The sequence below is a fragment of the Pagrus major genome, chromosome 13, assembly GCF_040436345.1.
Source record: "Pagrus major chromosome 13, Pma_NU_1.0".
Taxonomy (NCBI): domain Eukaryota; kingdom Metazoa; phylum Chordata; class Actinopteri; order Spariformes; family Sparidae; genus Pagrus; species Pagrus major.
Genome location: NC_133227.1, coordinates 12,574,636 through 12,589,265, shown reverse-complemented (window position 1 = coordinate 12,589,265; position 14,630 = coordinate 12,574,636). Strand labels below are relative to the sequence as shown.

Here is a 14,630-nt window from a genome sequence, read left to right as displayed (position 1 = left end):
AATCCCTCGTGCTGAGGTAGGCAATCTGAATCCTGCGCGGGACTGGTGGACTCCGCCACTACCAATAAAAGCTACCATACAGAGAGGTTATTATATATTGACTGGTTATTGCAGATAAAATGCAGACCACAAATGGTATCAAAAATAGGATTTGATTTCATGACAGTCTTAGTGATCTTATCTTTAAGTGTTGGACCATTTGAGAGGTCCATCTCTTCTTGCTTCTCCTACTCTTTTTTTTTTTTTTTTCTGTTGTCTCCTGCCATTTTTGTCATCCTGGAAGCTGTTCTTTGGTCCAGCCGCAGGATCAATACCTGGGGACAGAGGCCATCCAGTCTAGTAATGACACGCTAGAAAAGCAGTGCAGAGAGAGACATTAACTAATGCTCACTCACCCACCCACCAAGTCAGTCCTCTATACCCCCTCTCTACATTCAAATGCATGCTGCATGTAGAAAACGCGAGTAGATGCATAACAAGCTGACAGTGTGTGTGTATATATGCGTGTCAAGTTGATATGCATATGGTCTCTGTGCTCATATGTATGCATTATGCATGTTGGTTTATATTACTATCTCCATTCTCTGATAGATGTAGGTCTGTTCTATAAGAAGACTGATGGGCTCTCTGACTCTCATATGTCTGTGCAGTCAAGTGTGTTTGCTGAAGAGTGGCCCTTTTTATAAGCCTCTGTTTATGGGCTCTGAGAGGCCACCGCTTGCCAATAATTGGTGTCTGGATTGCTCTGTAAGTATTTGGCGTGTCAGCCGGGACCGACTGGGTCCAGCAGTGCTCTGGAAAGGTCAGAGCACGGCTGATTCGTCCGAGATGACAAAATGACAGGGAAGGCAAAGCATGTGGGAGAAGAAAGGCAGGAAAGATGATCAAGGTGAGAAGAATAAGATTGTTGCAAGAGTGAAAATAGGAAGAGAAAATATAAAAGATAATCAACGAGGTATGGCATGAATGAGAGGACTGATGGGGCGGCTGTAGCTCAGGAGGTAGAGCGGGACGTCTAGTAATCAAAAGGCCGCTGGTTCGAATCCCTGGCGGCCCCAGCTGCATACCAAAGTGTCCTTGAGCAAGATACTGAACCCCAAATTGCTCCTGATGAGGTGCATGGCAGCCTCTGCCATCAGTGTATAAAAGTGTGTGTGAATGGGTGAATGTGACAAGTGTTGTAAAGCCCTTTGAGCGGTCAGTAGACTGGAAAAAGCACTATTGAAATGCAAGTCCATTTACCACTCCATTTACTGATGATAAGACAAGATGGAAGGAAGGATCAGGATAGGATTGCAGAGCGATGGAAAGAATAAGAAATACAGAGGTGAAGAGCAAAAGGTAGAAATAAGGAGGATACGATGAAGGGAATGAAGGGGGAAAAGTAAGCAATGAAAGGTTCAAAAATTGAGTGAAACTTGACGATATTTATACTGACTAACGTGTTGTCTTTCTCTCCCTCTGACTAGTCATCCTGAGTCCTTTCGGCCTGAACGGGACGCTCACTGGCCAGTCGTTCAAAATGTCAGACCCACCCACCCAGAAGCTGATCGAGGAGTGGAACCAGTTCTATCCCATCAGTCCTAGTGCCAAGGAGGGTGTGTCGGAAGACAAGGGGGAGGACATGGATTGGGAGGATGACTCTCTGGCCTCTGTGGAGGTCCTCGTAGGTCAGTTTTTAAAATATACATCATTAAGCTTAGTCTTTGTGAGATTCCCTGTTTGAAATGTATAGTTAACTGCTTTGCCTCTTGAACATCCCACTTCTGTGTGCACAGGTGGTGTGCGGATGGTGTACCCAGCCTGCCTAGTGCTGGTACCCCAGTCAGACATCCCTGTTGTGGCCCCTGTGGGGTCCTCCCACTGCACTGCCGTCTACTCGGGTGGCCACCAAGTGCCTGCTTCCCAGCGAGAGCCCGCCATGTCTTTGGTGACCCTCACCCCTCCCACATCGCCTGAGGAGGCACAGACAGGTAGTGGTATAAACAAATGTATAAGACAGGGCAGTAAAGACTTCAGTAAAGTTTCAGACAAAGCTTTATCATTCATTAAGGAGCAATGCTTGCTTTAGAATATTATTAAATTGGTCATTTTTTGTCATATGTCTGTTCACCCTGCTCTTTCTCTCTCCAGTGGACTCTCACTCGGCCCAGAAGTGGGTTAAGATGCCTTCATCCACTGACGCGTTCAGCGTGGACAGAACAAGTCACCATGGAGGCAAAGTTCCACGACGGCTAGCCAGTCAGGTGGTGGAGCGCGTCTGGCAAGAGTGCAATATCAACCGAGCCCAGAACAAGTGAGTCTGTTATTGTCTCTAGAAATTAGCACAGATTGATTGGCCGTGCTGCAGTGTTCAAGTACTCTTGGGAAGTTGGAATTCTCATTTTCAGTTCAAAACAATGTAATTAACTCAACCTCTTCAACTGGTTCAAGGTGATCTACACAGGCTCAGATGCCACACTTGGTTAATTTTTTAAATAAACGCTGAATGAAGTGTGATGGCAGTTTTTCTTTTTTCTTTCTCTGACACTCTTACCTCTTGGTGGTACTTCCTGCACCTTCTGACTGCCCATCTGTAATATATACACTGCATTGTTGTCAAACAGTCTCACATAATAATAACTATACAAAGAAAATCCCAGATAAACCTGTCTGGAAATAATGATTGCTTGTAATTAAAGTAAGGGTCAGCTTGCGGTTTTGTCCCATGGTCTTTTGTGTTATTCACCATCAGTGAAACTGACACATTGGGAGCAACCCGGGATCTGTAGCCCCTTGACCAAGCACAGAGTGTCGGCTGGAGTTAGCTGTTGGCTTGTCAGCCAAAATATTGTTGCTCCAAGCAGGGCAATGAAAACAGCCTCAGCAAAAAGCTTTTACCATTTGCCATTGTACACTGAAGGGACATGAGAAAAGGCTGTGAATTTTTTAGGATTTGTGTTTCAAAAAATGATACGAAAATAAGAGGTTGGGCCTATCTCTGCTGCATGAAAAAGTCAAAATTAGTGCACGGTACAATTGTGTCTGAAATGTTTTTTCCCTCTCTCCAGGCGGAAGTTCTCAGCCGCAACCAACGGTACCTGTGAGGAGGAGTTGACAGAGAAAGTGGGGGCCTGGGATTTTGTGGAGCATTCACAGAGGTCATACTGCAGCTGTTCTAGGTCAGTTATTTCCCATGTGGATGTACAGTATGTGCAGGTATTGCTCATGTATGTATGTGGTCAAAAGCCTTTCAAAGAGGTTACGTAGAGTCTACAGAGCTTTGAACAGTGGCACAGAGAGCCGCAGTCAGCAAAATATCTGCAAGTTATATCCACGTCTAGACTTTGACAAGCGTATTATTCTTCATATTTTTCAATTTATCACTATTTTGTGTAAATGACAGCCGTGCCGGGGCTGAAACCTCTGCCTGGCTATGTGTTTTTGTAAGTCAGACATTTTTTATTCCCACATTGATGGGAATAATTTGAAGGAGAAAGAATAGTTTGACCTCTGATGGAACATTTAAAGGATACCGTGGTAGTAAGAGGAGCGTGTGTGTGTTGCATGCTCCTACAGTAATGTTGACAAATGAGCTCAAAACATGTCGAATGAGATCAGATGTATCTGTTTAAATGTCAGCGCTGTTTTGATCTACTAGGTCAGATGGGCACAGTTACAGTTGATGCATATTGTGAGGACATTGGCAGGGAAAGGCTACAGTTGAATTCTGCCTCACGAAAAGCTTGATTTTAGTTGTATGTTTATTTCCTCATTCATTACATTTACATTTAATCACTGTCTTTAGGGTGTCATTCTTGAATTAAACAGCAAATCAGCTGTCCCCTACATCCTTCAGTCTTCAGCTTCTCATTTATCTCGGCCAACCACAGTTGCAACCAGCTGCTTTACTCACAAGGGTACGTGTAAACACAAGCAGCAGTGAGCAGTCAGTGAGCTGGATGCTTGACTGGCCTCCACATGGCGAATCTGAAGCAATCTAACAGATTGAAAGGCAATTCTTAATCATGGTTAATTATAAAGTACAATCTAAACTGAATTGTGATTGGTGGATACCTGACAAGTTTGGGCAGTCCTCCATTGGGGAATCCTTTGCACTTGGGAAAGGAGAGTCGGCTTGGACCGCAGACGACAGCAGAGTGGATTGGGCCAGTCAGCTGGAGCATGTTAATTTGTTGGAAGTCACCCAACACTTTGGCGACACAGAAATGGGAAGCTATGTGCATTGCCAATTTTAATGGTCATTAGCTCTGTTTCCTAGATGGAAGCCTTCCATGTGTCTGCTTATCTTGACATCGAATTGTCAGGGCACGCAAGTACCCTTGCCATTAAAGAGACACAGCTTCCTCATCAACATGCTAATGTAAAGCCACAGTACTAAGCTGAGAGGTAACCCAGGCAAGGAGAGGCTAAAGAAACACTGATGCTGACCCAAGAGACAGACAGTGGTAGTGGTAAGGGAAGGTGAGCGAAGTGGCTGGGTTTGCTATGGGCAGGTTCGGTGGTCGACTAGGCAACCAACCTTGTGATCATGGTGAAGCCTTGGTAGGGTGTATTCCAATGTAATGTATCCATTGGAGTTATGTAAGAGTGATATATTGTTTCTTTTCAACTGACAGCAATTGGTTTATTTGCTGTGATTTGCTACTTGGATGTTTTGGAAATTGGTCATGTTTAGGCTTTCAGGAGATGCACTTTGTTCATGTCAGAATTATGAATGTGCAATAACGTTTGTGGATTAGATGTTGCAGCCTTACACTCATGCAACTTAATTGTTGGCCTGCTAATTGATTTGAGTTTAATTAGTGAGGCTGCCATGTTGCAGGTGAGAGTAATTGAGGTAATTGATGTTTTCTAGAAGAAGCAGATGGGGGGATTTATATGGGGCGATTTTCTTTTTTTTTTTTTACACAAGCTGCACAGGGTCTGAATTTTTTTCTTTTATTGTGCATTTTCATGGTGAGATAGATTATCTTTGTCTCTGCTGCTGTTTTGTTTATGTCACCAGTAGTAACATATGTCCCTCTTTGTCTTGCAGATATAAGTCAGTGAAGCAGCGAATGGGTAGCACCCCAGGCCAAGCTCAGTCAGCTGGTCAGCCCTCCCAGCCCCCTACTAAGCACAAAGCCGGGGGAGAGAAGCCGGAGAAAGGTGACAAGCAACAGAAAAGACCCCAAACACCCTTTCATCATCGCAGTCTGACCAGCGATGATGCTTCAATAGACACAGAGGCAACGGCCGGCCAGAGGTTGGCCATGAGGGGTCAGGATGGAGGAAGATTCACCAGTATACGCTCTGCGGATGTGTCCGCCATCCAAAAAGCCCCCCAGCTCCATAGTGGGGTGGTCAGCACTGGGCCGTCGGAACAGGCCAACTCCCCCCAACCCCCACCACTTAGCCCCCACCCCTGCGAGCGTAGCGAAGAGTCAGGGGAGGGCATGAAGAACCCTTCAACCCCCAACAGCCAACACTTTTACCAGCCACCCCCGGAGCCCTGCCTGGTCGGGGTGAAGGGTGGTGGCGAGGAGCCCGGAGGGCCAGAGGGTCTGAATCAGCACTTCCACTCCCATCACTCCCACTCCCACTCCCACCCCGGAGGTTCGACCTACTCTGAGCCCCCTGAGCCCACCGTGTATGTCGGCGCGGCGGTCAACTTGGAGGAGGACAGCTCCCACACACCATGGAGGCTATTTAACCTACCCCGCAGGAAAGAAGCTGAGCTGCCCACGCCACTACTGCCGGGGGACAAGCTGAGGGACGATGCCTCGGCATCGCAGGACAACCTGGTGTCGGTCACAGAGTGAGTGACACATGCCAATTAACAATCGATGCCCTCTCTCTGTTATTCTTTTTCACACATGTGTGGAGATAAAGACTTAAGCCATTCATAGACTGACTAAGCATGTAGGCATCCAGACCCTCCCACCTTTTTCCCTGGAAAGTGGCCCCAGGCCGCTTTGGAGCACTTTCAATAGACCAGAGAAAATTGTTTTGAAAGAGTAATGATGCACAACCCACCTTCTCCCCCTTTCTCATCCTGCAGTTTCTGAATGTTGGGCATAGCGCTTAGCCGCACACAGCATGTTAATCTCTTGCTATGTGCCCTTTTGACATCATACATCACCAATGTGCAGGGCCAGCACTACTCATTGGTTCCTACACGCACACACACTGGGGCTAGGATAGTGGTAGAGTAATGGTAGGGTTAGATAAAGATAAAACCCTCTCCTATTGTAATACAGTTGAAGCTGAGAGAAATACTGTCAGCTTGGCAGGCACTGGAGACAGTCTTGCACCAAGAAGGAGCTGCTAGCAAGGAAGAGGATCACAGATGGTTAGAGCAAGAGGGGGGGGCTTGTCCGGTGTGAAGGCAGGCAGACAGAGTGACCAGCAGGCCGTAGGGTGGCCGTAATGGGAATTTTCGACGGGGTTATGCAATCCCAAGGGGGCCAGCCGCTTGGATGGCCTATTCTAGAGAGCTGTAATCCTCCCAGCCACTGCTCTGAATGGCGGCTAATCTCTGGCCCAGGCCACTGCACACCATCACCTCACATCAGAGCTGGACAGGCATGACGAGAGGACAGAAGTACAGAAAAATATAGGAGGCAGCGAAAGGGAGGGATAACACATAAGTTGGGTCAGTCCCTCCTCTCCTGCCGAGCTCCCAGTAGTTTTCTGCTTTCCCCTCCCTCCCTGTCCTGTTACATATAAGGAACAAGTAGGCCACAGTCAGAGCCACATAAGAGATTTTGATGAGCCCTGTCACAGTAACAAGTGATAAATGTGTCTGTCTGTAACTGTTAGGAGCAGTCAGCGCGGCAGTCACCACGTTTCTATAAATCTGCTCGAAATGTAATTGTCTGACAACAAACATGATGCATCCAGTTCTGCTGCATGACAGCTGTCAGAACTGTTTGCAATCGCTGCCATTTCTGTTTCTGCAGATAAACATGGTAGCAAATGTGACATATGATATCAGGCAGCATCAGGCCAAAACAGAGTGGTTGAGGAAATGTCCCTGTTGCCAAAATTTGAAACAGGGAATCATGAAGTAGTGGGTTTGGTACTTCTCTGCTCACATATAACTCTTCTATAATTTTTTTAAGTAATCACACTGCTCTTTTAAAATGGTCAGTAATTGAAATATAACTCTTTGAATGGAATGACTGGGTGGTATCTCTTAAACTGTAAATCTCTCTGATGGTCATTTACAGCTAATCCAGTGCTAACACTTCAAACTGCTTTTCCATCTTCCCAGGGTGATGTCCACATCCAAATGTCCACTGAAGGTGTCTGAAGAACGCGTTCAGATGTATCGAGCCAGGAGGAACCAGTACCTATCTGCTGCCATAACCGACGGAGATCACGAGCCGGAGGTGGATCCCTACGCCTTCGAGGAAGGAGATGTCAAGTTCACATTCTCGAACAAGAAGGATAAGGCAGGCGGGGAGCGTGAGCCAGGCAAGAAACATAAGGTAAGTCTGGTGGAGCGGAGGAGTGAGGAATGTTTCTGAACTTGACCCTTGCAGGATTTTATAAATGTATTGTACCTTCATGTTAAAGTGTTCCCTCTTGCTTATTAATTGCTCTGGACAAGAGCATCAAATAGAGGCCAGGCAAATTGCAAGACCATGGTACAACTATTATATTTTGTCCTGCAAGTGCATTCTCAACTAAATGGGATACAAATGAATTGAAAACATGTTTTGCAACTTGTTTCCATAACGACAAACTGCATTACCTTTCTGTATTGGCAAACACTACCTTTGTACATCCCTGAAACATATAAATGCATCTCCCACGACATATACTCCACTTTACTCTGCTAAATGCGTCTTATTTCAACATGCTGATATTTGATATTGCACTCAGGTTTTGTTGCACCCATACATTTTAGATGTTTTTCATTCTGAAGTTTACCTTGAGTACCTTGAGTAAAGTGACAGATTTCTATAAGTTGGAACATGGTTTTAAACATTCAGGATTATATAAGTATACTGTACAGCTCTTTAAATTGTATAACAAAGGTCTAGTCATTTTTAGATTTTTTAATACAGAAACACTACATTCTACGTTTCAAAGCATCATGATTCAGCTTAGAGTAATCTCCTTGAAGTGTAGCAAGATATTTATACAGCTCTGGTAGTGGTTTGGGTGGTTCTTGTCATAAACTTCAATTCCAGCCTGCCATTTTTTTATTGTGACTAGTTGACCTGAAAAACAGTCCACATTGAACTCCACTCTGTGTTGAAATAAGCCACACGCAGTGCCTTTTCCAAGTTGGCTGCTTTCATTCCTGTGTGCAGCCACACCCCATTGGATTTAATGCAAAAAAAGGCTTTGACAGTTTGAAAAATGCTTAGCGGTGTGAAGCCCTCCTAAAAGGCAGCACGGAGAGTTACCACTTCATCCACGCCTTCCTCAGCAGTCGCCTGAGGTAAAAGGGGGACAAGAGGGCCGACTTTAAGATCAGGGAGCAGGCGAAGTAGAAAAATAGGCCATCAGCATCCTCAGCAATACTGCACTAAAAATAACGGTGTGACCACTTTCCGCATACATCCGCTGTTGCTGCCCAAGTCTAACTGAACAGGAAGCCATCCCTGGATCCAGCATTGTTAGTTGAGCCCAGAGGAACACCAAATAGTTAGCCTGTCTAATTTCCTTTAAGTTGTTATGTTTTTCCTATTTGATCTGCCCTCTCCCTCCTTCCACTTCCCACCATAGTCCTCTGCCTCTGCCTCTGCCTCTGGGTTTGTTGGCTCCGGCTCCAGACAAGGGCCACCTGTTAGCTGTGGATTGCCCCCAGCATTGAAAGGGAGATTCAATGTGTGTGTGTGTGTGTGTGTGTGTGTGTGTGTGTTCATTCCTTGGCTGCATGTTTGCATCAGGCTTCACTGAGCCAGGAGTCTAACCGCAGCATCAAACCTGGCTCACTGAACCATTAAGCTTAAAAAGCGCACTCAAATATTTCCCTCTCTTCCGTCCCCCCCGGTCTGTGCTGGAATGTAAGGGTGAAGGCAGCTCTCAGTGGAGTGAAGAGTCCCCGAAGAGCAGTGTGTGCAATGGAGCCCTTCCACTGTCTGCTTCACGTGGCATGTGTGTGTATATCCACCACATGTGTGGGTGTTCCTCCTTGTTAGGGCCTTTTTCCTTAAGCATTTTTCTCAGTTTTTGTAGCTGCAAGATACTTTCTACCTGGCTGACGAGGAATATAAATGTGGAGCACTAAGAGAATTTCCTCTTCATAGATTTGAGTAGGTTTGGAGCTGGACAAGCGGTTGCAACATCTTCTTTATTCATAGTTCAGAGTATTTAACCACTTACTAGTGGCTCACTATAGAATGCAGAGACCTACTGTGAACTGTATATGAGCATCTCCAGCGATCACTCTATGAAATCTTCAAACTGGAGTGTTATTGACCTCCCTGCAGGCCATGTGTGACACATGCTGTAAAGCACCATCATCTGATCAACATACCATTACAGAGAAGTGGTGCGCCTATGTCTGAGTCTCCTGAGTTAAATGAGATGGAGGAAAAAAGATGATGGGATAGTTTGAAGCAGGCACGCTTGTAGCTGAACAAGCTTTTGCAATATGTAAAGACTCAAGACATACACACATTCCCACCCAAGGCCAGGTTATTGATAAGGGGTCAAAGCATCATTAGCACCTATAGATTGTGGCCTTGGTGCAGATGTAGTGCTCTGCTGTGGATTGGTCCTTTTAAAGGGAGACAGATTAAAGCCTGCGTTACTCAGAGAAAAGCCCTGGAGCGTAATGAAATCAATGGCTAGGACATAACATTCCTGTTTCCCAGCTAGAACTGTCTCAGCACATAGTGTACACACAACCTGCCATAAGAGCACACACACACACACACACACACACACACACACACACACACACACACACACACACACACACACACAGACAGAAGGCTGGCCCTCCCACATATTGATGTCTGGGTGGGAGCCTAAGAGGCCATTCCTTGGATCATGATTTCACTCTGATCCACTCTGGAAATCTCATTTGCCACAGCAGAGGCAAGCAGTCCATTTTCTCTGTTCTTCCTATTTTCTCTCTTTTTTTTTTTTATTACTATTATTGTTGTTATTATTTTTGCCTCGATTCGAGAATGGACCCCCCTCAGTAAGTCAGTCTGGCTGCTCGATGACACATGTTAGTATTTGTTTATTTCCATATTCTGCATTGTGATGTATCCTAACTCTGGTCCAGTCAGATTTCTTTGTATCGTTCTTAATCACAGTTATGGACTCAAAGGATTTCAAACACTCACATGTTAACACAGTAATGAAACAGACTCTGCTCAGCTGCAGGCCCTCATTAAGTACAAGACAAAGCTTCATCTACATGAGACTGGTGTCATGTTTTTATAAACAATTTGTCTGTCTGGACTTCACTTTGCTTTGTTTGATCAAATATTCTCTGTTTGATCGATCTGTCTGGTTCTATTGACATGTGGCTTTTTTCGCCCCCTCCTCCTAACCATCCCGTCTTTCTTTTTCCTCACAGGGTGAAGATGGAGGAGCAGGTCCTTCAGATGGTAAGGAGCCTCTCTATTACCTACTCCCTTGGTATTTTCTGACTTGGCTGCTGTCACATAAACACATATAGCCAAACTGCCAACCTCAGGAAACCTAGACGGTGTTCATTCAGCATACCAAGTAAAACTTGTCTGCTACTTTCAATTCAGTCTTTCCAACATTTTATTAATAGAAACTACATTCATTCACAAAATAAGGAACATTCTTTCTCAGTTATTTTTCATTTAAATCTCTTACATCAGATTCGTCATGCCACAAGCATTTCAATTATTGATTTTAGAAGAAAATCTCCCTCCTGAATTGAGTGGTTGGAAAGTAAATTGAAGCCAATCCAGGTAGCCAGTTTGCATAAACCATCATAGCAATTGAGATTTTTGCTTCCATTGAGTTCTCAAGCACTTAAAATGTACATGTGGACAAGAAGTAAAACCAAAGATATTTTAGTATAATAAGTATATTTGTTCGTGCAGATGCTCAGCGGGCAGCTGCTCACAACCGCATGGCCTCGACCAGCCTGATCCACGAGACAGATCTGGTGGTGTCCATCAACGACCTGGACAACCTCTTCAACTCGGACGAGGATGATCTGGCGGTTAGTAGAGACCTTGGCTCACACTGCAATGAATATCTAATTACACCCAGCCTGGGCTGGTGATGTATTTGTGTGTGTGTGAGAGTGTGTGTTTCCACTGGCATTTTTGTGCCAGAGCAGTGTCTTCACTGTGCTCATCATCAGCTGACAGTTCTCACCACCCACTGCAGTTACTCTAAGAAAATGTCATGTATGATACTGACTCGCAGGCCATCGGGTGTGAGAAATATGACAGGAATAAATTTAGAGTGGTATTATTATTAACAGATTTTGAGTTACCAAAATGATCATGTACTAAAATACTTCTCTTTTTTGTCCACAGCCTGGCTCTAGGCGACCGGTGAATGGAACGGATGAGAAATTTGGCGGCAAGGAACCAAAGCCATCCACTTTGGACCCTGTGTCATGCATTAGTATGTATCTCTGCATCTGTCTACACTGATGTCTCTCTCTCTTCCCTGAACACTGATGTGCCATGTCACCTTAAACTGCAAGGATGGATTTACCTCAAGTGTTGATCTAGAATCCGATTCGTCATCCGTGCCAGTCCCTTGAAAATTAAGAATGGTACACTGAGATTTTGCCAGAAGTCAATTCACTTTTAAATGTAGTATTCCCCCTGCTCACAATTTCAGCAAAGTGAAATGGCAGCATATCCTTTAAATCCTTTAATTAAAATAAAGGCTTTTACTACTCAAGCATCTTTGATGCTCACCCTTGGCTTGGCCACCTAGTGGTGGTGGATATGGTTGTAAATTTCACGGTACATGAGTGTTTAGGCTGCAACTGACAGTTTACAATTTGTTGGCTTGAACACAGCTGTACCACACAGTATATTCTGTGACATTTTTTTTCATTAAGTCATTCTTATATTCTTAGGTATGAGACTAAAAGACAAAAGAGAATTTTAGAATACTTAATATATTACTCTAAAGCAAATTGGTCTCAGATCAACCATTTTTCTTTAGTTTCATGAACAGACACTGTACAGTCTCAGCCTCTGCCCATTTACGTGTCTGTTAGGCCCCATTGAATAATCTCTCAATTACAAAAATGTTGTGTGTCCTTGAATATTCCCTGCATCCTCTGCCTATCTTTGCAAAGAGATATACATAGATGTCTTCACCAGGAAACCAGTCATTCTGGTGTAGAGTAGAATTGGCTTATGAAAATTACTATAAAAAGAAGGCACCTCTGCTTTTACCCACCTCTCAACTTTGCATAAACAGCCGTAAATTTTCTCGCTAATATATAAAGAAAAAAATGTGAACGCACATGCCAATTGAACTGTGACAAACTATGTAAACATTTCATCAGCCGTGGGCGAGATGCCTGTTAGACTTAAAGCTTATCTAATAAGTATTCATCTGTTTTGTGTTTACACGGTAGCTGCCTGTAAAGACAGCTGCTTGTCATATTTGGTTGCCGAGCAAGAAATCATACATCGGCAAGCATCTTGACAGAAGCTCTAACAGAGTTCCAACGGCTTAGAATTACCCATCTTACCATATAATGTTGTCCACATGTTCACATAATTGTTATCTTAAGAGACAGTTTGTGTCTCAAAGTGCTGTGTATTGGGCAATTAAAACATTGTAAACAAAATACAATTAATCTGATCTCATTATCAGCACATTTAGCAGTGCAAGCTGTATGATAAGTGCAAAAGTGCTGGAGTAGACTTGAGATCCCTATTGCACTCGTTCCTCCTCACACACATTATAATCCAAGTCATATTCTGATGTCCCCTTGTTTCTCTCTCCCACAGGCTCAGCAGACCTGCACCAAATGTTTCCCACGCCTCCCTCCCTAGAGCAGCACATCATGGGCTACTCACCTATGAACATGTGCAACAAGGACTACGGCAGCATGGAGGCCAACGCTGGCATGACCACGCTGGACGGCACCTCGTCTCTGGGAGGACACTTCAAGATTGAGGTGGAGGAGAGCTTCTGCAGCCCCAAGCCATCTGAGATCAAGGTGGGGTGAGACTCAGTAAATCTGTCGTGGATTATTGCAGCGTCAATTACTGACTGACCAAACCATTAGGTTGAATTTACCGCCAGAACTAGTAGATGTTATAAGTCAAAGTGAATGATGGTTAGTGGATATATGTTCTCCGCCATGCTCGTTTTGAGGCAACTGGCCAGCCACTCGGTCAAAGGCTGCCCTTCAGATTAGGAATACAGTCCTGAGGATAATATGAGGTATAGTGGATTTTTTACCTCTGAGGTTTCAACTAGGATACACATATTTTTAGATTCAGTGTGACTTACACTTTCTAAGGATATCATTATCTCTGATGTCATAGTGAATAAATATCCATACAGTAAATCCATAAAAAATATAATTGAAAAAATACGCTCATCATAAATCCAGAACTTGCCTAAGAATCGTCACGTTTCAAGTTTTCGTCAGTGTCAAAGTAATCCAGTGATAGTTGTCTGTACATTCATGGATAAGTTGTAAACAGGAACAGTTAACAGCTAATTTGGTATTTTTTAACTGACTTTTAATAAATTGCCAGCACTTTGAAATATCCTAATGAGCAGATGGTGTCATCACAGGCAGGCCTGTCAAGATTATTATGTCACCAATTTATTGTACATATTTTGCTGTCCTCAATATTGCCCATTGTGTTTACATGCAATTTTTTTTTAAAAGAGCACAAGAATTGATTTTATTTATGGTTTTGGTGCTGTGATTGTTTTTTAAATATTTATAATAATTATGTATTAAATGTATTTTAATATTTGTTTCAAATTACAATTCCAGTGTCTTAAAGTCTTAAGAATCAAAAGAGAGTATTTGCATTATTACTCTATTATATTATCATTATGTCAATGCCAAAACATGTCTAAAAATGAGTATCAGTAATGTAGTTTCTGGCACTTCTGCAACAATATTGTTCAACTACTGTAGTTACTGTAGGGCCTAATTGCACACATCATGATTCATTTTCTAACTCATGGAAATGTTAAGTTTGCACTCTGTGTCAGGTATAAGTAGTCTAATTGGAGATACTAAGATGAAGCTTCCACAGATGTTTTGTTTGTATGTATGTAAGGTTGCAAAGTGTTAGCCAGTGTTTTCCTGTGCTCTAACTGTTTTCTTCTCCCTTATTTTCTGTCCATCTTGTAGGATTATTCATTCGTGTACAAGCCGGAGCTGTGCCAGGCGTTCGTAGGCTGCTCCATGTTCGCTCCTCTGAAGGCATTGCCCAGCCAGTGTCTCCAGCCTATCAAAATACCAGAGGATTGCATCTACCGACCGAGCTGGACCATGGGCAGAGAGATGCTCAACCCTGTGCCTGTCATGACCTTCCTCAACAAGGACAGGTATGCTGCTGTAGTGCTAGTATGTGGGGGTTGCTGTTATTACACTGCTGAGATCTTAAATGTGATATAACTGTGGATAGGCATCAAAATGCAATCTGTAAAATCATCCGCTTAACAGAAGCACATCAAGTGAT

At 43.8% G+C, this 14,630-nt stretch overlaps 1 protein-coding gene across 1 annotated transcript in view; it reads left to right on the top strand.

The window, feature by feature from the left end:
• Positions 1 to 14,630, top strand: part of med13a (mediator complex subunit 13a) — a 74,995-nt gene that overhangs the window by 45,261 nt on the left and 15,104 nt on the right. Inside the window, exons 5-15 of the mRNA XM_073479116.1 lie at positions 1,470 to 1,670; positions 1,779 to 1,973; positions 2,134 to 2,296; positions 3,051 to 3,161; positions 5,039 to 5,800; positions 7,259 to 7,475; positions 10,535 to 10,565; positions 11,037 to 11,158; positions 11,481 to 11,571; positions 12,927 to 13,138; positions 14,300 to 14,496. Of these exons, the coding sequence (XP_073335217.1) occupies positions 1,470 to 1,670; positions 1,779 to 1,973; positions 2,134 to 2,296; positions 3,051 to 3,161; positions 5,039 to 5,800; positions 7,259 to 7,475; positions 10,535 to 10,565; positions 11,037 to 11,158; positions 11,481 to 11,571; positions 12,927 to 13,138; positions 14,300 to 14,496 (2,302 nt within the window). The remainder of the gene's footprint in view (positions 1 to 1,469; positions 1,671 to 1,778; positions 1,974 to 2,133; positions 2,297 to 3,050; positions 3,162 to 5,038; positions 5,801 to 7,258; positions 7,476 to 10,534; positions 10,566 to 11,036; positions 11,159 to 11,480; positions 11,572 to 12,926; positions 13,139 to 14,299; positions 14,497 to 14,630) is intronic.